The sequence below is a fragment of the Gymnogyps californianus genome, chromosome 28 (assembly GCF_018139145.2).
Source record: "Gymnogyps californianus isolate 813 chromosome 28, ASM1813914v2, whole genome shotgun sequence".
NCBI classification, from domain to species: Eukaryota; Metazoa; Chordata; class Aves; order Accipitriformes; family Cathartidae; genus Gymnogyps; species Gymnogyps californianus.
Window position 1 is genome coordinate 7,754,725 of NC_059498.1, and position 25,548 is coordinate 7,780,272.

The following is a 25,548-nucleotide window of genomic DNA, read 5'->3' on the forward strand; positions in this document are numbered from 1 at the left end:
GAGCTAGAAATGGTTTCATTACTGAGTCACCTGTCAGTAACTCAAAATAGGATATACTGGCTTAGAGCTCATTTTTAAAAATCCCTTTATAGCACTGCCTTATTTATTCCTCTCCATCCTCATATTACAAAATGCTTGTTAAATCAGTTTTGTTATACTGCGATAATGGGCCAGAGTACCACTGAAATTACCAGTAGAAGTGAGCAGTGTCCTATGAATTAAAAGAACATCTTGAATATAAGAACAAATTCCTGTATGTCTTGATTTGCCCGTATTTCTTGATACTGACAAATACAAAAACATCACGGTAAGGTAAACAGACTCAATTTTAATAAACGATTCTGGTTTTAATCTGACAACTATTAGCCGCCTTACAATCTGTGGAAGAGGAAAAAAAATCTAATGGTTTCTTATCTCTTTAATGGACTGGACAAAGTGCATGCACATGAATCCATTTTTTTTGTTTTTTTCTTGTAGTGCAGATAGATATTATGAATACATGGTGTGAGACGAGACAGGAAAAAAAAAATCTATGCCCATAGTAAAAATTTTAAAAGGATGATTTATAAATATGACTGCAGTATGAAAAAGTCAGTATAGTAGAAAAGATAAGGCCACTCTTCCTATTCCCCAAGCTACACAGCATGAAATTAGTAACTAGGAATTTTGACGAAGCAATTTAATACTGATATAATGGGAGAAAGCAAACAGGTATGTAATTAGCCTATGAAACTGACTACTGCTTGTTATTACTGAACCATCCTGATTCAAAGCAAGCACTAAATACTGACTGCAGGAAGGCCAAAAGGAAACACTATGTAGAGTGTTCCCCAGTTGTCCCTTTAAAGGACAACTCTTTTTATAAGGGCAATTCTCTTTTATAAGAGAAAAGGCTACTCGATTTGGCAGTTCCCATCCTGTGCAAGGAAAGAGAAATAAGCCTGGTCTTCAACCAGAATAATCACCTCTAGAGTTTAATTTCAAGAAAGTTATCTAGCTATAGAGAACTCCCCCCTGCCACTCCCACCCCCGCAAACCACACAACTCCAACTAGAAGTAAAACAATGTACATCCTTTGTGATTTTTGATTAGTGAACTGAATATACAAAACTAGATCTGGGCTTACATGTGTAACTAATACAACAGTGTTTCTGTTTAAAATAGTGTTAAGATTTTCAATCCAGAACTACATTAAAGCACAGATAAAAAGGGAACACATACATCTCAGGTTCTGTTAGTTTAACCAACAATTCTGAGTTTGCAGTGGGAGATCCTTTGCGTTAATACAGTGCTATAACTCACAGGTACACATTTACACACTGTCAGGCATACTGTAAACAAAGCTTCCTCTCCCAACATTGCAATGACTCATTTCTTCTGTATGTCAAACAGAATCAAGACATCCTTTATTTTAATAGGAATGTTTCCTATTCCATGTGGTACATAACAATGCTCATTTCTATTTAATGATACCATGCAAGCAATCCAAGAAGTCAAGAGTGTACTTCTGCAAACTGCTTTATAAGCACACCTGTGCTGCCCTACTGGAAGTAATCTGCATATGTGCTCATTCCATTCTATGTTAATAAACAGTGATAGTAAAGAAGGGAGAGAGACACTGTAATTCAATACAAGCCTCGGGAGCCATTATATTCTGATACTTAGAACTTTATCATACATCCAGTACAAGCACTCCTAAATACAGACAGTATTTCTTCCTTGCTCAAGTTTTTTTCCTCAACATCTGCTCTTGACATTTTTTTCTAGTATGATTTCAAAACAAAAATAAAAGAGCATTTAATATCAGACTATTTCATGTCAATCACAACAGCAAGAGGTACAAATATTCTTGGAAATACAGTGTGCATCAAGATTGGGCTCTGAATGGCTTTACTACCACACACTGTGTATTGCATAAACCCACACTAAACACAACACTGCATACACTTCATTTTACAAGCGAGTGCATCTGTGCATTTGTATATATGTTCCTCTGTTCCTTGAAGCTCCTACACTCAAACTTTAGGCACCTGTGTGCATGAAAAAGAAGCTTTAGAAAATACAGTACTTCAATTAAGAGTGAGTGAAAAGATGTGTTGGGGCTCTCAGACAATGGTGCTCTGGTGGGATACAAGACAAGGCTTAAATGAATCACACTCAATGTCAATGCAAACCACCTATGCTACAGAGTCTGCAGGGGGCTCTGAAATACATGTGAAGACAGCTGTTATCACTGGAGTTACCACTCCAAAAACACCTCTTTATGGCAACAGCTCCGAACAGTGACACAATTTTGTGCCATCTTGAAAGACAGACCCAGCGTTTGAGAAAGATACTTTCACTAGACAAGAGCAGGAATTCTGTCTCCCTCGCATTACGTGATTTAGCTTGGTGGTTGGGGTTTGGGAATCTAAAGCACCTAAGACGTCCTCTGATGGTTTGAGAAACTTCAAAAAATACTACGGTGCTCTGTTCTAGGGCTTCAGTTTGCCCTCCTTCACTAACTGCTCATTGAGCTGGCAAAGCTGCCTTAGAAAGCCATCATTGGGGCCAATCTCTCGCTTCTGCCGGACAGTGCTCAATGCAGACTTGACATCCATATTCTGGCGAAGCATGAGGTAGGCGATGACCAGTGTAGGAGAACGGCTGTAGCCCTCACGGCAATGCACAAACACTTGTCCTGCAGGGAAGACAGGTCATAATTTGGGTTATACTGGAATATATGTTTGAAAAGCAACATGAAATAGCTAGGATATAAAGTGTAATAATATTAGTCCTTCAGCAGCTTGAGAACTGTGAATTCTGAATGCTACAGAAGACATGTAGAACTTGGAAGAAAGGTGCTATCACTCTGTTAGTAGCTACACAGTCTGTCGTCAAGGTTAATACAGAAGAAAAATGGTTGTATATCAAACTCACACTAAAACATATTCGCTACAATATTACAAAAAGTCAAATTGTGTCTATTTACTACACTTCAATCTTTTGTGGTTTAGAATAAGCCTTGCCCCTAAAGATGACCAGTACCAAAGAGCACAAATAAATGATGCAAAGTTTAAAATACACTGAAGACAGAGAAATATGCTGTTTGTCATATATTGCATCTCTTCAAAGATATCCAGCCTTTTTGCTGCATTGCTGTCAATTCCTGTGCTAACTCCATGTTGGCTCATACGTGGCTACTTCTCTGGCTATTTATGAAGCCATATTAACACTCAAGTAAATGAAACTGCTGACGGTGCAGCAACAAGAACCAGAAACATCTAATCACACCTATGCCAGCACCAATAAAATGCTTCCAGCTAACTGATTAGGGAACTCATTCTACATATTTGTTGGGTTGTATTTGGTTTGCGTGGCAAAGTTTTGGTAGTGGGGGGGGGCTACAGGGGTGCCTTCTGTGAGAAGATGCCAGAAGCTTCGTCCATGTCCGATTGAGCCAGTGCCAGCCGGCTCCAAGACGGACCCGCTGCTGGCCAAAGCTGAGCCCATCAGTGACGGTAGTAGAGCCTCTGGGATAACATATTTAAGAATGGGGGGAAAAACCTGCTGCGCAACAGCAGCTGGGAGAGAGGAGCAAGAACATGTGAGAGAAACAACTCTGCAGACACCAAGGTCAGTGAAGAAGGAGGGGGAGGAGGTGCTCCAGGCACCGGAGCAGAGATTCCCCTGCAGCCCGTGGTGAAGACCATGGTGATGTAGATTGTCCCCCTGCAGCCCATGGAGGTCCACGGTGGAGCAGATATCCACCTGCAGCCCCTGGAGGACCCCACGCCGGAGCAGGTGGATGTGCCCGAAGGAGGCTGTGACCCCGTGGAGAGCCCGTGCTGGAGCAGGCTCCTGGCAGGACCTGTGACCCTGTGAAGAGGAGCCCACGCTGCAGCAGGTTTTCTGGCAGAACTTGTGACCCTGTGGGGGACCCACGCTAGAGCAGTCTGTTCCTGAAGGACTGCACCCCGTGGAAAGGACCCATGCTGGAGCAGTTCGTGAAGAACTGCAGCCCGTGGGAAGGACCCATGCTAGAGAAGTTCGTGGAGGACTGTCTCCCGTGGGTGGGACGCCACACTGGAGCAGGGGAAGAAAGTGAGGAGGAAGGAGCGGCAAAGACAACGTGTGATGAACTGACTGCAACCCCCATTCCCCATCCCCTTGTGCCACTCAGGGGGAGGAGGCAGAGAAAATTGGGAGTGAAGCTGAACCCGGGAAGAAGGGAGGGGAGGGGGGAAGGTGTTTTAAGATTTGGTTTTATTTCTTATTATCCTACTCTGATTTGATTGGTAATAAATTAAATTAATTTCCCCAAGTTAAGTCTGTTTTGCCCATGATGGTAATTGCTGAGTGATCTCCCTGTCCTTATCTCGACCCACGAGCCTTTTGTTGTATTTTTCTCCCCCTGTCCAGCTGAAGAGGGGGAGTGATAGAGCAGCTTGGTGGACACCTGGCATCCAGCCAAGGTTAACCCACCACATGGGTAAATCCTGTAGGTAGGTATCCAACAATAATAAAGCAGGCCACTGCTCCCATTGAGAAATCTAACTTGATTTTATTGCTTCTCAGCTGCTTCCTCTTTGACCTGCTTTTCCAGATACAAAAATTTTCCCCTTCCCAAATGCAGTGAGAGATATGGCCCCAGGCTACTCTCCAGAGTAAATTTTTTTCTGAGACAAGAGAATGGATGAACCGTACACACACATTTTCATCATAACCACAACTTGCTTTGAACCACAGCAACAGAAAGCGCATTATCACATTTGCCTTGAGCTGCAGAGGCTTCTCAGGTCAAGGCAAATCTCTAATCAGTAGCAAGTTAAAACAACTAAACCAATACATTCTCAACATTTCTTGAGAGCCTGTAGCCATAAATCTGCAAGATTTAGAGATTCTTGATCATATAAGTGGAAGAGAATTGACTTCCCCTCTGCAAATGATCAGAAGCAAAAGGGTTTCTAGCCTTCCTCTGTGAAAGGTAGTGTCTTAAGGGCTGCCTTCCAGACCTTTAGTATACCAGACCTGCCTTCCAGAACTTCATGCAACTACAATGCTAAAATGAAACTGAAGGAAAATACTATGGCACCCCTCTTCACTTCACTGTCCTTACTCTACACTTCAAACAAAACTATCAAATTTCAGTAGTGAGTTAATCTTAAAACTGACTTCAGCATCACCCAGCTACAAAGTTCCTCTTTGTTTACCACAGTAAGAAAACAGTGGCAGGCATGGTAGACAACTACTAAGACTGAAAGAATTAGCAGATTCTTTTTGCTACTGTACAAATAGAACTGCTACTGTAAATTCAGATTGACTCTGCAACTGTTTAGATCAAACTGAGTAGGGACAGTCACGGCACAGCTGGCACTGTTAAACTCTTCTTTCCTACTGCAAACTGCTTCAGTGAGTCACAATGCTAACTGGAAGAGTCACATTTCAATTTTCAGAATTTTTCACACTCCACCAAACTGGAGGTAAAATTTCTTTCCATCTCTCAAAAGCACATCACAGCTCTAGTACCCCTTTTGCCCATTTCAGAGAAAGAACTTCTAGAATTGTGGAAGTTCTCGTTCCTCCTTTTTCATGTTCAGTCATGAACCAAGAAAGAAATTAAGCCTGTGTAGAAATAACTGGTATGCTGAAATAGTCAGACAATAACAAACACTGTCTGGCCCACTGCACTATGTCCTAGGATTTCTGCTCTGAGGAAACACACTGCAGAGAAATGTGGCAATCAACAACATTGCAAATATCATCTCCAGCCTTTGTGTAATCCTAGGGAATAAAGAGGTAATCATCACATAAAATAATTTAATGACTTAATGTAATAAAAATTGTAAGGCCACAGTCTCTATCCTTACTGTACATTCAAAAAAACCCATCATACAGCAGGTTGTGTGAGTACTCTTCAGCAATGCATTACTTGTATCACTTCTGTCTTTAATTTATAATTTCTAGTGTCCTAAAACAACTTTTAGATCCTGAACTTATTTTTTGATTTTTTAATGTGATTTACCACTTCTAAGGAAAAATAAGAACACATCTTCCCAGAAAGGCACTATTATAGCATGCAGCAGCTGTTTCACTTTTCAAAGTCACGCCTACAGTGACAGACTTCCATTTGCCATATACTGGAGACCTACATATATAGACAGAAGATTAAGACGTCTTATTGTGTATTCTGGTGTCTTTGATCCGGAGCCTTGATCTGAATTCCTGACTTGGTTGTTCAGCTAATAATCTGAGCAAAGAACCATTTTAAACAGTAAAATAAATTGCTAAGAAACAGACGCAGTGCACAGAAAACATGGTAGAAAGATATTTCAGTTTGCCTTACCATCCTTCTGGGAAAGTGCTTTCTCAATAAAATCAGCTGCCTCCTCAAAATAGCGACTGAGGTTAAATTCTTGTGTATCGTTAGCTTTAATGCCATGGTATCTGATGCCTGTGCCTTCATAGAACTCTGCATTAGTGTTCACATGCATGAATGACTTCCCCTCTGCTGCATTCAGAACATGGGTTATCCCCAGACGCTGCAGCCTCATAATGTTCTTGGCTATGAACCTGTATGATAAAAAGTGTCAAGAAAATAATTAGAACTTGGTGAATCATCTCACTATTTATGATGTCCCCAGAAGCTACTGATAACCAAAACCTTTGATTTTTCTCTTAATTGATGCTAAATATACTGTTACCAGAAATGAATTAGCTACAGATTATAAATTCACAGAAATATTTAGAGCCATGGTCACTACTTGCGCATGAGAGAACACTACTTTCTTGGCTGACAACTGAGCAGAACACACATGAAACTTAATCTGTTAGACCCTACTATGGCATAAAATTAAAACTCTTTCTGAACATAAAATTCTGACCAAAGTAAGAAAATACTGGAGATAACAGAAGCCCAGGACAGTCACTTCTAAGATCAACCATTATCTACATAAGATAATTTAAAAACCAGATATAAAAAGCCTCTACTGTCAGCTACCAGTGTTGCAGGGCTAGGTAAGTAGTACTTGCTACTCTAGCAGACAGTCCAGACAAACAGACATTTTAGGGGGCAATTTTAACCACTGTGAAACAGCACTGGCTCCTTCTCAGGCCACAGGAAGATAGCAAGTAACTATGAGTAAATGTTCCTGCATCTTCAAAGGTCTCATCTGAAGACTCCTATGAGGTGTAGTCCTCTGTCCCTGGGCTATTGAACATCTTTGAAGTCATGGAAAGATCTGGCAAGGCTATCCAAAGGCCAGCAATATAGCGATATAATTCAGTCTTTGACACTCAGTGTTTTCATCACAAGTATTATAATTTTTAATGCCTTAGTTGAAATCAATATCTGAATGGAAAAGAATCCAGATGAGTGACGTTTAAGATGCTTAAGTGCTTAAGAAAGCATTCAGTACTTTTAGGTCAGCTAAGCCCTTTCCAACTCCTCGGTTCTATCAAATAATTGTAGCAAAACCACCTGCTTCCATCTTTAAGTGGCTAAAAGAGCACCCTACCCTATTAGTGAGCAATTGAGCAGGATGATACATAATAATCATGCCTTTCAGGCTGGATGATGACAATGAATTAGATCCAGTAATAATGCCATAAGCTCTGATAGAAGCTCCAGGTTGTACGATGGCAAACAATCCATCTGCTTAGTAACACAACTGATCATGCACAAATCTCTACTTGTGCACTGGAACACAATCTATAGTAAGAGGAGATAACCATTATATAATATGAGGAGACCATTGACTCCTTTTTGTTGTAAAACCACTACTTTTCATTCTGAGTCTGATTATTTCTGTATGTCAGTCCCAGTATTTGCCTCACTTCCCTGAGAAGAAAAAAAAAAGTATGTTTTATGACACCATGTGGTCTCCTCATAAAATCTGAACCCACTGGTCAACATTAGCACAATGTGACAGAAGGCTTTAGCTGAAAGATAACTCAGTTCCTGCACACTTTGTGAAAAGAGGTAGCCTAAACAGACATAAATCCCTTTATTGTTTTTAAAGGCAGCTTTCACTATGTGTCTAACTGGATGTGGAAACAGAAATCTTTTAGAAAATCTCCCTACGGCTCAAGTCATAAATTGCAAATACAAGGAGTCTTAATATTAAGCTGAGCTCCAGATAAGCATTTGTGTAGTCTTTTTGGACAAGTTTCTAAGAGATGGCAATGCACCTAAGGATTTTGGCTGGACACTTAGCTATTCTAAAAAGGTTAAAATAAGTACCCAAATTAGTTGGTTTATATCTATATGAATCTCTGAGTGCATTCACTCACAATTTTCACATAATTCAAGGCTATATAAACATCTAGAGCGTTCCTCTTCTCCTAATGACTGTTCACCCCTTAAATTGTACTCTAAGCAGATGAATCCTTATGCATGAGTAAAGCTTCTACATTTTCTGCTGTCTGTGCCAAACAACTATGGCAATGAGCCAAATATTTGTAAAGACTTCATTACCCAAACAAATGTTGACAGATTTTCCATCTGGCAGGACATCATCTGTGCCAGGGGACAAGTATCAGTGCCTGGGGAATTCTGCTTGCCACACAAAAGTAACTCCTACAGTACAAGGCCAAAATAAAAAGTGTTAATTCAGCTGTGAGTTCCTATGCTTAGTGGGGTGAGTATATGGTTTAAGTAATAGTATATAGATCAGTATATATCTGACAGTGGTCAGGATCAACAGGAACTCGTGTCCTGGAATCGCAGTTGAATCTGGCAACACAGACTGGCTCCCCTGGAGGCAAACTCATTCCCAGTGAATGATTTTTGCAGATTTTATAGATTATTTTCTTACACAGCTAGAGGTGAAAAAGAGAGTATTTGTATGCCTTTTTTTTCTCCCTTTCCAAACAGTCCTTGGATCTCTCCCATCCGTAACATTTTATTCCAGCTGCATCATATTCAATGTTGAAATGCTAGCTCCTCCAAATAGCAGAGAGACGCTAACATCAGCTTCTTCTATGTCCCTAAGAAAAATCACAGAATCTTGTCTGTTCTCAATACGGAAGACTGAGAGTTCCTCGTCTTGTGAGTAACACTAGTAAGAAGCGTTTCTTTTGAACCGAGATGAACAATTTTACCAGCCACAAAACACAGGTCTTAGAGAACCGTGCATCAGCAATTAAGGGTACATGAGGCTATAAAGCATTGCCATATGGGATTACAAGCAAATAAACCAAGTCCTTAATGGCAAAAAATGCCAGCACATTAACACATTTTAATTTCCACTGTTATGTTCATACAAAATTGTTTCCTCACCGCTTCTTCCCTTACAGTCACTAAATTTAATATTAATTTTGGGAGAATGCCTTTCATACTCCTTACAACACACCTGCACTTCTAGCACATTAAGAACAAAGAATTGCTTCATGGGTTACCCACACACATTAAAGCAGACAGAAAACTCAGATTTGGCATTCGTAACCAGAACCTTTTTACCAAATACAGTTCTGGAGACATGGCTTGAATTGTTACAGGCTTCCAATAGTCTGTGAAAAAACCCACAAACAGATTCCCTTAGCCAGTAGTTCAGAAAGCTAAGCCTGCTTGCTTTCTGGCAAAACACTGGTTTTGACCAGACACGGTTGCTCTGAATAAAAACCTACTCTCCAGTGTGTTGACTGCTCCCCCCATTTTGGTGTCATCTGCAACCCTGATAAAGATGCATTCTGTCCAACTGTCCTGGTCACTGATTAAGATGTTACACTGACACACATCTTGACTTGTACAGAAACAGAAAATTATTTGTACTTCCAGTGTATCCTGAATTCTTATTTTGTTATTGGTTGAAAAATATATAATTGTGCTAGTCTGTCACCTATATAATAATTCTTGTTTTAGTGATATTACATTTTTACTCTTGTCTTCACAAATCTTGTCTAATCTTCTTGAGAGATTAGAACTGTCTCCTGTAATATGCAAAACCATTATTTTAAAAATATTTCATCATTTTACCTCTGTGTTTTCATTAATTATGACTTTCATGTATTGCATGGAAGATCTAGTACTTTGGCTCTGCCTGTAACTTGAAGTTACTTGACAGATAAATGGTTATTCTACACTATGACCCAATTTAATCTCATCTGCCTGAATGTCTCTGCGTTGTCATTTTTATCTAAAGATTAGTTACTCTTAAGGAGAGACAGCAGCACCCCTATGCAAAATATTCTAAAAGGTTTCCAACAGACGTTTCTGAATCTCACTCAGATGTTTTATTTTTTTCCTGTGAGTTCCTGTTCAAATTCTATTGCTTTTATGTCACGTATTGGGATTCCAATCCCCCCATGTTAAAACTCTACAGATGTGGCTACTCTGTGAATTCTTATTGTTATAAAATCTCTGCCATTTGTAGTCATAAACGTGGCCCTATATTGCAGAAAGGTTTGATCCATCCAAGTCAAAGCAGAGATTTGAATGTCAGATCAAATGACCGCATTACTTTGTTCTCCTGCTATATTGCCTTCCCGGACTTCCCTGTAGCCCAATGCAAAGTGCTTCCAACAACTCCTCAGAGATTCAGTAAGAAGATTTGTGCAACAAAGGCCAAAACCAAGATATGAGGTGAGCGCCAATCAGATGTACTGCACTGCACCAAGACAGCTTCAAATATGAGACGTATTCCAAGCTCTGCGCAGATGCTAGAGCAGAACAAGACAGACTAATGAACCGCAAATACAGGCCCCAAACAAAGCTATGGCTTAGTTCTTGCACACAGTAGTAAAAGCTTTATTGATGCCTTGCACACTGCTGGACCCACATATGCACAAAGCCTGAGAGGCTGAGTGCAAAGGAGGTTCATTTCCCCAGCAGTCTGTAGGAGAAGGAGTCAAGTCAGAAAAACAGATGTCTCTTCAGCCTTATCTTTACACAAGGAGGGTACAAAAGAGGGACATATATCTGGAAATGGCGTGAGAACAGATCTGCAGAGTTTCAAATTCTTTCAGAATGACAACTAATACATCAAATGCTACTTACAAGGCAGTATACCACAACCCCACTTGATACAAATTCTCTTAAGAATTAGTATTTCCAGTTTGAGAATATCAAAGTTCACCTTGCAGTGACTGAATCTTAATAGACATTCATCCATTCAACTAGACCTCAGCATTATCTTAACTCTCTGTGGATGCTTCAAAGATATTATTGCCTACTAAGTCTTGATAAATTAAGTAGGTTGTCTGTTCCCCCTGTGAAATAGCTTTTTCAGCCCCCAAAGTTATTTCTTACCTCTAGCTGTCCTCCACAATTTTTCAGCATCCTTTTAAAAACACTGACAGTAGAATTGCACGTTGTCTTAGTCCAACTAACAGTTAAACTGTTCTTATGCTACAAACTGCACTGGTTCTTCAGATATTTTCGGTTGTCAATTACTACATAAAAAGCCCTTCTCAGTGGTAAAGCTTTCCACTAGACAGACATTTTCTATCCTGCAACTTACACATGTATTCTCTGTTCCTAGACAACCTTGCATCTGAATGTATTAAAAGTCCATACTGTATAATTAAAATCAATTACTGAACAATGAAAAATACTCTGTAGTAGCCAACTATCTTCAAAGTTATTTTTTAATTATTTACTGCGCAAATCACCTTGCAGGCTATGACTTCATTTGTTCCAGGTAACTGCTAAAAATACAAAGGAGAAGGTGGCTGTCAGACACCAGATTGGCCATTGAGATAGTAATTTCGGTCCTATCTCTAGACGTGCATGTCCTGCATCAACTGGCAGTGACAAACATCATCTGGTTTGGCTTAGGAGAAAGTTAATGAAAACCTATGGGTTTGACTTATATTTCTTTAGGACTTACAAGATTCAAATAAGAACAGGGATCCAGTATACTACACACGTATCAAAAAGTCCCCAATTTCACAGAGATAAAGTGTGCAAAGACGGACAAAAAAGGGAAAGAGAATCAGCAGGATATGATAGGATTGGAACAGGTAACTGAAATCGTAATCTTGGTGCAAAGAATAAACATCATACAACTGAGAAAAGAAGTGCTATTGGTGAACCCTGAACACTTTTCTCCATTTAAGGGCTTTCATCATAGCCATACCTGTATCGCTCTGGCTCCCATCATGTGCATGAATACTTTAATCAGGATGAGTTTTTTTAGCGCTTAGAGTGCAGAAACATTAATGTGACCAATCACAGACAGGGGTGGTGACTCCTATTAAAGTCTCTCTTCCTTCAGGTCATTTTGCACATGGTTAAACCGAGATCTAATATCCATATTGCTACTTTGCTCGTTCTTCATGTTCCAGCTTATTCCACTCATCTGACATACGGTTATTACACCAGTGTTGTGATCGGGCTTCCGCAGATGATATTGTACGTATACCTCATGGCATCTCATCTCTCCTCCCTCGTCTGTGCAGATGACCACAACTTGTTAGCAAGAGTAGGAAGTATCAGGAGGAAAAAAAGCCCAGTGCTGACGCAACTGAGCAGGTGCGTTTCATTCTTAAGCAACTTAGTTTTAACCTTGTTTCAGCTCTATTTTGGCTTAGATTTGGGACTTCAACAGGGTACTGAACGTTTTAGCAGGTGCCATTTATGAGCTGTGCTTCGTCATTTGCCGTGTCACGCACCAACAGGAGCCCCAGGCAGCCTGCTGCCAGGCGGCTCAGATCTTGCAGCCACAGGCCTCCCGGCTGACAGTTCCCCTAAGCTCGAGACCCTTGGGCTGCACAGCCCGGGCCAGGCTCCGGAGGGCCTCCCGGGGCCCGCACAGATCCAGCAGATTCCGCCCTGCAGCGTGACTTCCTCCGGCTCAAACTCCCGTTCAGGCGGCTACGCAGCGAACGCCCTGCGTCTCACAACCCTGCACGGCCTACCCCAACCTCTGCACTCAAGCGCCTACGAGAACACCGCTCACAGGCTTACGAACACGGGCCCCCCTCCTCCACCGCGGCCGGCCTCGCCTCTCGCGAGCTGCCCGCCTCGGCCCCGGCCCGGCGCACTCACGCGTTCCCCACGTGGATGCGCGGCACCACCTCGTTGCTGTGCGCGCTAGGAAGGCTGTAGCAGCCGCTCCCATTAGCCAGAAGGTCGTTCAGCTCCTCCACCGAGATCTGGTAATCGGACATGGCCGGGCCCGAGCCGATCCCCGCTGGCCAGCCAGAGGGCCCCTCGGCGCAGCAGCTCGGGCCGGGCCCGCTCCGCCCCGCCCCGCCTGGCACCGGCCGCCGCCTGATAGGCGCAGTCGCGTCAGCTGGTTCCGTCGGCGGCGCCCGGCAGGGTCAGGGCCGGAGCCGCGCGCGTTCCGTTCAGGGCTGCGCTGCGCTCCGGGCTGCTTCGGTCTGCCCGACCCGGCGGCCTCTGCCGCGGGCGGTTCCAGACCCGTGCAGCGTGGGGGATGGACGCTGCAGGCCTCACCCTGAAGCTGCTTCTGGTCGGAGACAGCGCCGTGGGGAAGTCCAGGTGCGGGCCGTGCGGGCCGTGCGGGCGGGGTGCTCTCGACACTGGGCTGAGTTCTCGGTTTCTTTCCCCACAGCCTCCTGCTGAGGTTCACTGATGGTGCGTTTGAGCCGTGCCTGAAACCCACCATCGGTGAGTCTGGAATCCGCCCGCCCCCGAGCTGGGGACGTTTTCGCTTGTTTTCGTTTGGGTCCCATTGGCGAGAGGCAGCGGCGGGGAGCCGGGATCGTGCGAGCGCCTGGAGGGCGGCCGCTGTTGCAGGGGGGGGGAGCGGGCTGCGAGGGTGGACGGGCGCTGCTGGAGGCGGGGGGGAAGCCGGCTGCGGGGGTGGGCATTCGCCAGTTCATTTTGACAAGCCTTCCCTTCTTCTTACGTCTTAGGTGTTGATTTTAAAGTGAAGAAAATGGTGGTAGACGGCCATGCAGTACAGCTTGCAATATGGGTAGGTTTTGTTCCAGACACATATGGATAGGTTTTGTTCTCGACAGATGTAAAACTTCAGGAGCTTCTTTTCGTGGGTTTTTTCCTCTTCCTTTTCTCCCCCCTTGCTAAAGTCTTCTGCATGTTGAGATTGTGTACTTATGATGCAAATGTACATAGAATGAGTGTCTGTCATGATTGTACAACAGTAGTTGCAGACAAGGTTTTTTCAAAACGCTGATAAATGCTTCATTGCTCTAGGTTTGGGTCTTCCTTCAATTCTAGTAGAGATTTTGACTGCTTTTTCCTGCACTTATACAACTGGGTTTCTCAAACCCTCTCTGAAGTGTTAGACTTGTGAAGATGTGGCCTTGCAAGAAAGGCAGGCATTTCATGCCTGTATGACCCAGAAGCACTCCCAGGACGGACAAGTACTTAAGTCGAGTAAACTGCAGAAAAGCGATGTTCTGGGTGATGAGTTGCATGATTTCCTGTAGGGGCTGTGCAGCGACTCTGTGTGTATACTATACCAGAAACAGTCCAGATGTTTTATTTTTGTTAAAATCGTGGAAAAAAAATATATTTGGTCCTGAACTATTTAAAGGTTGGTTCAGATTTACTGAGAGACTTGAGCATTTGTCCTGAACTTCCTGATGCTATATTTCCAGCACCTGCAAACTCGGAAATCAGACTGCAGCTGTGTGGTCAGGATTATCTATAATATTAAAGCACCACATCTATTCTCCTAAATGGAACGAAAGAGCCTTAGAAGAAAGAGATTTTATGTGTATGGTCATAGGTATTTGAGAAAGAACACGCCATTACTAATTAAGTAATTGGGACTATTGGAAAGAGAGCACAAATGTGCCTTAGGCTGGGATTAACAAAAGTAATATAAATGCCAAAACTTGAATTATTTTCTTGTTTTTATTCACAGTTTGTGTACAGAATGCAGAGCAAGAGCGATAAAGTCACACTTGCTCTAGCCAGTGAGCATGTGTGTTGGCTGTATTCTGAACATGTGGCACACAAAGCAGAAGCTTTGCTGAGAGTAACCAAGATACGTTTGCCCTAATAATCACACAGGGGTGTGTCTCCTTGCTGTGAAATCAAAAGCAAGGCCAGAACTTGCACAAGTTGTATAGCTGGAAAAGGCACTTTTGCAGCAGTCTGTAACAGCATCAGGAGGAACTGCTAATTGGGGGGAGAAAAAACCAGTGCAGTTGTACAATGTTAAATAAAAACTTTAATGCATGTACAGCGCATCAAGGTAAAAAGGAGCTTCTGCTTTAGTGTTCCTGTGTGCATAGATGCCTAAGAGTACAATCTCCTTAGTAACGATGATGCAAATTAAGTAAATATATTGCAAATTTTAGTGTCTTTTTTTAACAAAGAAATAAATTACAACATAGCTGCTAGTCTATCCATTGTAATCTGTACATAAACTTTTCTTGTAAAAGTTATATTTGTGTAATTCTTCTGCCTCCTTATTGTTTATTCTGAGGGTTTTTGAATTTCATGTTGTGCTTAGGAGCTGTTTTGAAGATTTGTGAGAATAAGTGTGACGTACTGCAGTAATAATTGAGTAAAACTACTGATTTTAAATTTCTTATCTGCTTAGAGTCTTAGCAAACTTGAAGTAGTTCTTTCTAACTGGTTTCTCCTTTCCTGCTGTGGAGGAGCAAAGGGAGGTTTTTGGAACCACTGTGTCTCCTTTCCTGCAGTGAAGTGCAGTCTCACTGGAAAACCAGTTATTCCTCACCTCATTTAGTTCAGCTGATTGTTAACTGATTAAGCTTAGCTGCTTGGCTTGCAGCAATAGCCTTTTATGTATTTCTCTTTAGTCCCATTGACTTTCTTGTTGTCTCACTCGCATTACAGGTGTCTGTGCTTATCGCTTTAACCTTCAATCAAGTCCTCTACATGCTTTTCTGCCCCTACTTATCTGTTTTCTGTTGCTGCTGCTAACATTTTCTGACTGCTTCCTTCATTCTGCTGTCTTATGGTTTCACATATCCTTACTGGTCAGGAAAACGTTAACTTTGTTTATCTTGTGTAGTTTAAAATACCTTTTTTTGTTCTAAATAGATTTGATTTTGTGTGTGTTTTGGTTTTTTTTTTTTCTTTTTTCTCTGTAGGACACAGCAGGACAGGAGCGCTTTAGAACACTGACTCCCAGTTATTACCGAGGAGCTCAAGGGGTTGTTTTAGGTAGGAGGTATATGGAAGAAAAACATGATTACAAGAAGTGTGGTCTTTATTACTACCTAAATGTGCATGTCTTTACAAAAGGAGGTTGTCTGAGAGAATCAGGGGAACGATTATGGTTTTTACAACATTACTGCATCATTAGGTCAAACACTGAGTATGCAAAACCACTGGCAGGAAATAATGCTTCTTCAAAATAGTTTAAAAATACAGAGATGTCATACTGCAAGCTGTTGAGTGGGTGAATTATTAGCTTTGTAGTTATTACTTTGGTGAGCTTCTGGTAATAAGGCAAATTAGGTTTTGTGTTGGGTGTCCTGTCCCGTCCCATCCCCCCCCCGACTTTTTTACTTTTTTCCCCAGAAACTTGATGTGATTACTGTAAGACATGAGGTTTGTAGCACAAGTAATGGATGGCTAGTCCCTCTCTGTGTGACAACAGCAATTAGAAAAAGAAGGGATTCTTATTCTCGGGGTTTATGAAAGCTGAACACCTTGCTGTACAAAATATTCTTTCTGACTATGATGCAGCTTTTTAAACCTTAGTGATTAAGTGAATGCAGTTATGAAGTTACCAGTGACCAAAAGTCACTTTTTACTCAGAATCCATGTTTTTAGCAGCAGTGCGTGCATGTAGTTATACATTAAATGAGGTGACAAAATACCTATTTCAAAATATTCTTTGTGGCCCAATTCAGAACTAGTAACAGGTATAAGATTTCAACTGGTAAGTCTAATTTCCAGTCACAGATTTATTGCAGAGGTGCTCGTGTTCTGTAATCCCTAGTGACTTTGGGTGAGCACAGCCAATGTGTTCCAGCTCTGGGGAGAGGATATGGTTGATGCATCTTTCTGTAATTCCCTAATACTGCTTTTTGGGGGGGGGGCAGTAGTTAGCTAGGAGGGACTAAGTTCTGCCATAATGAAGTAAACATTGTTCAAGACTCTACAGCTGTTAAGCTCCTTTTCCTCTGTTACCAGTGTATGATGTTACAAGAAAAGACACTTTCGCAGGACTAGAGAGCTGGCTGAATGAGCTGGAAATGTATACCACCAAAAGCAACACTGTGAAGATGTTAGTTGGCAATAAAACTGATAAGGTCAGTTTAGAAATGCATCCTCTTACACTCTTCCACAGATTACTCATTCATGATAGAGTATAAATGTGAGATAAGTGCTGAAACGAACACATCTGTTGTGTGAGGAGGTGATATGCTCTGTAACTGAGGAACCTAGGTTGGGCAGGCTCCACTTAGTATGTCATTTTAGAAGCAGGTGTTGTTAAAGATTTTAATGGAAACTGTCCTGGAGAGATGCAGTTGATGAGAGAGATTCTCTTAAGATAGTGAGAGGTTCTGCCTTTTTTAGGCTGTATACCATGGAAGTTGACTGCAGTGCAACAGGACAGCTGCTGCTTTCTTTTTGACCACACTGTGTTTTGGACAGGTGGTGGGGAAGGGGAATTCAGCTCTTCAGATGTCTATAGAGTGTGCATCTGTGTGGATGTGAGGTGCACTGGTTGCTGTATGTTTCTGGGGTGTTTTGACGTATCTTAGATGCCTGTTGCATAGTGAGATGTTTCACACTTGCTTTGCTACAAGAGGTTTCCAGTGTGGCTATCCTGAACTAGGTTCTCTTTTGCCCCTTCCAGATCTGTCAATTTTCAGATCCTTTGATATGCCTTTTCAGATCCTTTGACTACTGAAGCCTCCTTTCTGGCATATATCTTGCTCCTAGTTGATTCAGAAGATAGTAACACATTCATTTCCTACTGATTTGATGTTGCTGCTGTTCAATTTGACCCCCTAACAGCCTGCCTAGCAGTAAGCTGTCTGTAGCATGGGAAAATCCAGTTGCTGATTACTACATGGTTTTATAGACTTTTTTTCTTTTCAGCAAAACTTCGCTTCTGCAGTGGTAGTTTTCCAGGGACTTCCTAAAAGTGGCAAGTGTAGCTTATTTTAGTCATGTTCTTCATTCGTCTCTGCAGCCTGATCGTGAAGTAGACAGAAGAGAAGGACTCCAGTTTGCTAGGAAACGCTCGCTGCTTTTTATAGGTATGTAACTCTGTGCCAAAAACTTGTATAGTCATATGTATATTTTAGTATTGCTAAGCGTGAATGAAGTGTACAATTGTATTTCAGGTTGATGGGTTGATTTACTTTTTTTAGTACCTAATTAATATGGGTTCCTTTTGCTGTGTTAGTTCATATGCATGGATGTAGGTTTTAACTTTTTTTCAGAGATGCTCTGCATTGACTGCGATTGGAAGTACTTTTCTCTGAAAGAATTTACTTCATACACTGTGTAGGCATGAATTTTATGTTCTCTTGAAACTAGCAGGATTTTTTAATTCAGAGCCCAGAAGACTGGAATTTTTCTCCTGACTGATGTCAACAAGGACTTTGGGTAATCTTTCTCGTTTCCAAGTTTCTGTTGCAGCTACATAAAAGACAATATTCTTAGACCAACAATAAAATGTACAACATGAAGATATAAAGATGGGGAACAATTCTTTTTTTTTTTATTTTTTATTTTTAAAGTACCTTTTAAGTGAAGCTTCTTGAAAAGATTTCCAGAAGGAACTGGAACAAATGAATAAGGGAAAACATGTAATTCCATCTGCCGCCTTTGTTTCCCAGCTTAGTTATGGAATAATATCTTGTAGATTTACTATTACAACCTGAGAACAATTTCTGTTTCTCCATTATGGAGAGAATGGGGAGCTGTAGAATTTTTTTAGGTGGAAAAATGATATGCTTCAGACTGGGATGTGTTTCTGTTTATCATATTCAACTTAAGTGTTGCCTTTAAGGGAGAATGGAGAGGAGGTTCACTCATTAAAAAAATCGTGTCTTCTCTCTGGTCCCAAAAGAACTTCTTACAAAGTGGAATACTCCCTGCAAATAAGATAAAATACTTTTTCCCCCTCCTCCCTTTCTTTCCCCCCCCCACCAGAGACCAGTGCCAAGACACAGGATGGAGTGCAACATGCCTTTGAGGAACTAGTCATAAAGATCCTGCAGACACCAGGTCTTTGGGATAAAAGCGCAGAGAAGCAGGGAGTCCAGCTAATGGAATCTTCAGCACAGCAGGATAAAAGCTTATGTGGTGCATACTGTCCACTTTCTTAAATCTACAGGTGGCTGTTCTGTCTGAATGAAGTGGACCCCTTTTTAAAAAAAAAAAGGGGGGGTGGGGGGTGGATTCCAAGCACTAGTCTGTGCCTTGTTTGACCTGCTACCAGTTGTGTAGATCCAAAACCCAAATTTATTAGCAGAATAACCCAATTTCGCCTTCCCTTATGCACAACTAATATATCCAGATATTTTTCTGGTAACTGTCAGATTTTTTCACTATTAAATCATAGTGCTTAGAGTATTGTGCTTTTGCTGTATGGCATTCAACATGGACTTTTTCTGACATTCCTGCCTGAGCATAAAATAAGGTAGTACTCCACTTTGCAATATTGTTGAAAAGCTTCTCTTCCCCAGAATGGCATGGAAGTCTTAGGCACCCAAGTTCCCTTAAATGTAATTAACAGTCAGGAGTCACCCTGAGCAGTGACATTGTTTCCCTATTTCAGATGGTTTTAAGCAGTCGAAATTGCTACGTGTCCCCAGATAGTAAGTTGAGTTACTACTTAATTTTAGGGTTGTAGTGAAAAGGCATATCTATTAACATTTGGCAGGAAAAAACCCACTTCCTGTGCAGTAGTACATTGTAGGTTACCTGTTGCTGCTCTTAAATGCTTTGTACTGAGGATCAGTGGTGAAATAGTCATTTTGGGTTGGTTTACACTGTGGGTCCTCTTTGCAGTTAACGGGGCTCTCTGCAAACCCATGTTCCTGCCCTCATTCAGCAATCGCAGGCTAAAGCTAAGTTTAATATAAAATGTGCTGGTTATGGAAGACTCCACTAGGATGAGTCTGTCTATTGCCAATCCCATTATGAAGTTCTGTCAGATAACTGCCTCTTTTTACCTTTCCCCCCCCCCCCCCCATTAAACTCACTGCCTTTTCTTGAAAACAAACTGAGTCATGGAAGGTGTTAGCCTAGACTCTGATCTTGGTAGCAATGCCTCTAGAAGACTTCTGGTTGGCTGTTTGCAACACTGTAAAAGTATCAAATTTGGGGACAATATTAAAAGCATTTAAAATGTAAACTGAAGTGCTTGTAAACAAGTGACAAATCCAAAGACAGTCTTTCATTACAGGACATTGCCAAGTCAGAACAGAAAAACTGCCCTTTTTTTTAAGATGCATGTTTTGATGATTCATTGCTATCAAGTTAATTTATGTTAGTGGGAGTGCCTTCCTGAGTAGCACCAGTGATTTGTCATGAGTGCTACCACAACACAGCTGAAGACAAGGTGTATAAACTTCAGCCTTACTTTGGAACTATTCTAGCTTGTTCTCTGCAAAGTTGCTCTTTGTGGAGCTGTTTTCTTCAGTGAAAAGTGTGCTTCTCTAATTGTTGCTAAAGTGAATAGAAATACCTGTATTGGGTTTTTGCATCAGCTTCTGTCTGCCTTGCAATGGATGTAAGTGGCTGCGTAGTTGGAATATCACTCCTGTGTATTTCCCTCTGCTGAAATCAGTCTGAGGGAGATGTCAGATCTTACAGTAGTTTTTAATGTCTTTAGCAGTGGAAACACATCTGCTTACAGCCAGCTGAAGGACTGCTTCTTACACTTCCATCTTGCTTTCAGTCTATAAGATGTCCCTTTGGAATACTTATTCATATCAGCTTATGAGAGAGTAGAAGAGAAAGTAGTTTCTGTTGGTGTGACCAATAGCAGCTGGATAGGCATACTGTAAGCAGATCACAGACAGTGTGGTTTGTTAAACTACTGAGTGTCTATCAGCAAAATGTGAGCATGTCACAATTTGAGATTGTCTGGAATCTCCAGGTATAACTGCAAACAGAGCACGGACACAAGAAAATAAGACTAGGAAGTCAAGTTCAGAAGATGGGAGGCCATGGCAACTGTAACAAAGCCATAAAACCAGGTGGGAAGGCTAGGAAGGAAACAATCATGAGAAGGTAAGAGATGAATGACTTCTGATCAGCAGGCCATCTGATCAATGGTTCTGGTGCATCGTCTGCTGTTTGTGTAGCTTTTTTTATGGTGACGGGAATGACGTTTGTACAATGATCCTGTCACCAAGGTAGTCATTTCTTTCCTACGTTTCCTGGGGTTAAGGAAGAGACTGGAGACAAGACTATGTGTTCTGTTGCTGTCCTGTTGAACTGCTAGCTGGTCTGTGGTGCGGTTGGTATCTGCCTTCCTTAGAAGGCCTCATCTTTAAGAATTATGTATTTTTTAGAAATAATTAAACAGCTGGCAGCCCTTTTAAAAGTAACATCATCTTCCTTTGTATCATGCTTCAGTTTGCTGCAAATGCAATCCTACTGAATGAATGCTTCCCCCATTGTATTTGGGGGAGGAAAAAACCCAGAACCAAAATCCATCTTGATTGATATATGAATTTATGTTGTTGTTTATAGTAATAGGAATTTTTGAGGGAAGTGAGCTAAATGAATCAGTCTTTCATTCAGTTTTGAATATAGTCAGGTCTGAAAGTAGTAATGTAAATATATACACTCGTTCTTACTAGAAACTACAAGAAACGTCTACAGTTCCAATTTGCAAAATGAAATGTAAAATTGAGTGTTTAGGTCTGAGTGAACTATTCCTTTTATGGAATGCTTATATGCAGTGAAAAGGCTATCATCTGATTGTCTAACTTTGCCTTTCTAACCTCAAATATCAAGGAAAATGAACTATATTAAAAATTTGACTGGTGGTATCACTGGAAGTTATCATAGATCTCTTGCTGTGACATCGGAAGCTAGTCCATGACATGGTGAAAGTCCTGTGAATATGAACAAATAGCTCTGGCAAAGATGGGCACTGTGCAGTATTTAGCCTATTCTGTCATAGTTGCAAATTGTGAGCAAAGAGCTATGATAAAGAAAAACGTAGGTGGTGTTGACTATTTGATTTGCAAGAACAAGCTACAGTTTAGTACACTTCTAAAATTATTGCACCCCCATGCTTCAGTTAAGAATTTTGTTTTGTTTTTTTTAACACCAGGATGTTTTGGTTTTTTTTTTTTTTTAACTGAAAAACTGCTAACAAGCATCTTAAACTATTTAAACTATCAATTGAACAAAAGTAAGAGAAATGGGAGCTGCTATCAGCATGAAGCTTTTGTAGAGATCCTGCTGGGAAATTCCAGTCCTCCTTGTCAGTAGATGTTTTAAAACTATAGCTAGTTAATATTTCAGTAAGCGGAGTTGTTGAATTACTGTATTTTCAAATGAATTTGACTTCTGATGAAGCTTGAGCTAAAATAGATGAGGAAGATTTTGATCCAGGTTCATGAGTTTGTGAACAGGAAAAACCGTTAAACAATATTGCAGTTCACTTACTGTGAGTTGAGGTACAATATGACTGGTTTGGCATGTAAATAGGAAAGTATTACTGAACAGTGGTTAGGTAGCTCTGAAATGAGAGTACTCCCCTTCCTGTCTCTGCAAGTCTGAAACATTATTCCTATTCCTACTGCTTCTGTAAAGCAATGCAGGCTTGTAGTGCTCTCCCCAGCAAAAGCTGTTTCAGGGCTTGTTGGGGGATGCTGACAGATGAAAAGCTGGGTGAAGGGATTTGAGGCTGAATAACTTGGTAAGACTTATTTTTGCTTAAGGCTTCCCCCTGCCTTAAGCAAGATCTCGTGTGGATAATAAGCCTCCACATGCATGGACCCAGCCTTTTAACCTGGGCAAGATTTAGGTAATGGTACCCCTAAGTCTGTGTCATGACAATGCCTCAGGTGGTAGGGAAGTCTTCAGGTAAATGTAGAGCAGGGGGCTTTACTTAGCCTTTGAGCCACCAAATGAAAGTAATGATAGAAAGGGTAAGGACAGGGGGGAAAAAAAATTGAATGCATTCCTGCTTTCCTGTTTTGTTAGTTTATTTATATGCATATATAAATAGGAGTGCTAGGAGAAGGAAAACGAGGAAGTAGTGACAAAGAACAGCAAGAGAACATGGTGACTTTGCATGTGACCGAGTGCAGAAATGAGAAGGTGGTGTTTTTTTGAAAAATATATATATGGGCAATGAATAGGGCAACGTAACAACTATGAGAGACAGCCCAGTAAAAATTCTTATGAGAATGGTATTACAGACTTGTTATCTCTTGCACAGGAGGATCAAAAGCGGATTGGCCAGATTGAAAGAGATAATAAGAAGTTCTTGGAAGGGCTAGCTGAGATACAACAAAGGACAGGGAGGGTGGACTGTTGGAATGAACCCTTTCAGAGGAGGTAGCTGCTTCCATTTGTTCCAGGGGGGCAGGTGTGTGTGTGTATGTAGAAAGGAAGGGTATTGCATAATATTATGGGATGGATCCACACTTTACAGAAGTAGAACTATAGCTGTCAGCCTTTCATTTCCACTCACAATGTTTCTGAAAAGCTGCACTGCCCCACACAATTATATCCACAGAAGGGCTCCTGTAGAAAGAGTGCTTGATGAAACATTTCGGCTTCAGAAGGGGCCATCTATAATAGAGGGAGCTAAATTAGCACATACCAGGTGGCAGTACCTCTCTGCCTCATCTCCTGAAGAGTTAAATGCCTTTTGAGAGATCCGTTCTGCTGTTACTTTTAGAATTCAACTGTATTCTCATCCTCAAGCTCCTTATAGCCCCATCTGCTATAGTATCCTTATAGAGTTCTGCCTTCAGTCTGTTCTGTATACAAGACTTGTTTCATATGCCCACCCTGTGCAACGAACACTCAGTGAACCACTTTTTGGAGATTTTAACCCTTTTCACTGTGTATAAAATGTGTCTACTGAAATGCTTTTATGCTGCATTCTTTCTTCTTGCAGAGCTTCCACTAGTCACTGTCATTTTGTGCAAATTTATGCTGCCTATCATCCTATACAATCCAGACATGGAAATGTAGCTCCTTGTTAGGGCTTTGACTGCATCTTTTGCTAGCTATTGTCCTGTTTTTTTTTCTGTCAACCTCAGTGTTCTCCTGAAGTTTTTTTCCAAACTGCCCTAATGCATGGACTGCAACCCCAAACTTGCTTTGTCATTGTGATTTCCCCACACTTGATTAACTTTACAACCAGCCATCCAAGGCAAGCCAGCAAGGTGATTTCTGGTTCCATATTTGCAGATACATATTCGCACTGAAAGAGCCTGCACATGTAGTACACATTCCTTTACTGAATTGCAGTTTATTGTCATTGCCTCCCCTTACCTCTTGACAACAGCTGTTCTGTTGCTACTTTCTTTCTGCATACAGTTACACTTTTAGATCTTCACAAGTGAGATCACTTTACCTATTTGGTGGTGCCTGTAGTTGTGAATGCTGTAAAAGAGCGTAGGCGTAAGTCTGACTTAAGACAGAACTGTGCAGGGAAAGGATATGACAATGAGCTGTGTTAAAGGTACAGCCCTTAACATGCTGTTATGGAAATGCTGAACAAAGCCAATGTCTGATTACAGGATTCACTGAAAGGTTGTGGAGGGGATGTGTGTGTATGGGGGTAGATAACATACCATGAGTGAGTTTGACCATGGGCATTTACAACTATATATATACACATATATATACGTGCCTTACAAATATAACTTCATTAGCCAGAAAATGTGTTTTCAAATGTGTTCATTTTTGTTTATAGCTCAAATAGAGGCAAGCAGAACAGGAAAATAATGAACGTCACTTGTGGAAAACCAAGGTATTTTGAAGAGGCTTGTTGACTGTAAGCCTACCTACAATCAAAAGAATTGAGACTGGTTGTCAGGGATGTACTTTAATTTTTGTTTTGTATAAATATTATTTTATTATAACTTCAAACTAAATAGTGTTGGGATGCTTTTAAAATTATAGCTATTTAGTTAACTGTATATTGAACTAGAAAAAACTATACCTTAAAAAAAATCTGAAAGTAATAAACTGTTAGGTAATTAGAAAAGGGAGCAAGGGAAGCATTTTCTAGAACAAAATTAAGTTAGAAATTTGAGTTGAAGGGCTGCCTATATGAAAAAAAGCATGTGTTGTCTTAGTAATAATGGCTGCTTTGCTGGAGTTGTGTTTTGTTGCTATTTTATTCTGATATTCTCAATAAATATTACCAGTATTTTAGTATAAAGAAAATGTGCCAGTAATTACATTCAAGACTTAATCTTTCTGTTGTCTACTCGCTTACATGCATAAGCAAAAATATTAATTTCAGTTAGGGCAGAGCAATAAACCATAATGTTGTTTCTTTATAAAAAGATCACCAGAACAAGAACCTTGCTTTTACATTACAGAAGTGGAACCTAATTTGAGTAACAGCCCCGGCCAACTTTTCACTGAAAGTTTAGGAAGCCATTGAATCCTAGGCAGGTTTTTTGCTATGTCTTTTGAACTTGCTAATTAGGAACTTGAGAAGCTCACAGGGTTTACCACTTACTGTAGCTCCCCCCCCC

At 41.0% G+C, this 25,548-nt stretch overlaps 2 protein-coding genes across 4 annotated transcripts; one reads left to right on the plus strand and one right to left on the minus strand.

Moving 5' to 3' along the window:
- Positions 1-1,028: 1,028 nt before the first annotated feature.
- On the minus strand, positions 1,029-13,103 carry DUSP3 (dual specificity phosphatase 3). The gene is made up of 3 exons (XM_050911693.1): positions 12,968-13,103; positions 6,326-6,552; positions 1,029-2,680 (listed from the first exon to the last, which is right to left on the minus strand). Exons 1-3 carry the CDS (start codon positions 13,087-13,089, stop codon positions 2,475-2,477), a joined length of 555 nt encoding a protein of 184 aa, XP_050767650.1. The 5' UTR covers positions 13,090-13,103; the 3' UTR covers positions 1,029-2,474.
- A 228-nt stretch (positions 13,104-13,331) lies between these two features.
- Positions 13,332-25,249, plus strand: LOC127026430 (ras-related protein Rab-18-B-like). Of its 3 annotated transcripts, XR_007767745.1 has the most exons (9): positions 13,332-13,423; positions 13,497-13,552; positions 13,801-13,862; positions 15,979-16,051; positions 17,030-17,148; positions 18,039-18,105; positions 20,961-21,094; positions 23,265-23,383; positions 24,756-25,249. XR_007767745.1 is itself a non-coding variant. In XM_050911672.1 (8 exons), exons 1-7 carry the CDS (start codon positions 13,359-13,361, stop codon positions 19,180-19,182), a joined length of 618 nt encoding a protein of 205 aa, XP_050767629.1. In that variant the 5' UTR covers positions 13,332-13,358; the 3' UTR covers positions 19,183-19,190; positions 20,961-21,023. The 3 variants fall into 3 exon arrangements, 1 of the variants encoding a protein (XP_050767629.1); XR_007767746.1 differs by lacking the exon at positions 23,265-23,383; XM_050911672.1 differs by lacking the exons at positions 23,265-23,383; positions 24,756-25,249 and adding an exon at positions 19,007-19,190 and having other exon boundaries at positions 20,961-21,023.
- The last annotated feature ends 299 nt before the right edge of the window (positions 25,250-25,548 follow it).

What these genes read in the sequence shown, in the direction of transcription:
- DUSP3 (XM_050911693.1), bottom strand. Translation starts at nt 13,089, where the DNA reads ATGTCCGATTACCAGATCTCGGTGGAGGAGCTGAACGACCTTCTGGCT. An exon ending in CGCATCCACGTGGGGAACGC is followed by an intron (nt 6,553 to 12,967) that starts GTGAGTGCGCCG and finishes TTTATCATACAG; the next exon opens with GTTCATAGCCAAGAACATTA. An exon ending in AGCACTTTCCCAGAAGGATG is followed by an intron (nt 2,681 to 6,325) that starts GTAAGGCAAACT and finishes TCTTCCCTGCAG; the next exon opens with GACAAGTGTTTGTGCATTGC.
- LOC127026430 (XM_050911672.1), top strand. Translation starts at nt 13,359, where the DNA reads ATGGACGCTGCAGGCCTCACCCTGAAGCTGCTTCTGGTCGGAGACAGC. An exon ending in CAGTACAGCTTGCAATATGG is followed by an intron (nt 13,863 to 15,978) that starts GTAGGTTTTGTT and finishes TTTTCTCTGTAG; the next exon opens with GACACAGCAGGACAGGAGCG. An exon ending in ACGCTCGCTGCTTTTTATAG is followed by an intron (nt 18,106 to 19,006) that starts GTATGTAACTCT and finishes CCCCCCCACCAG; the next exon opens with AGACCAGTGCCAAGACACAG.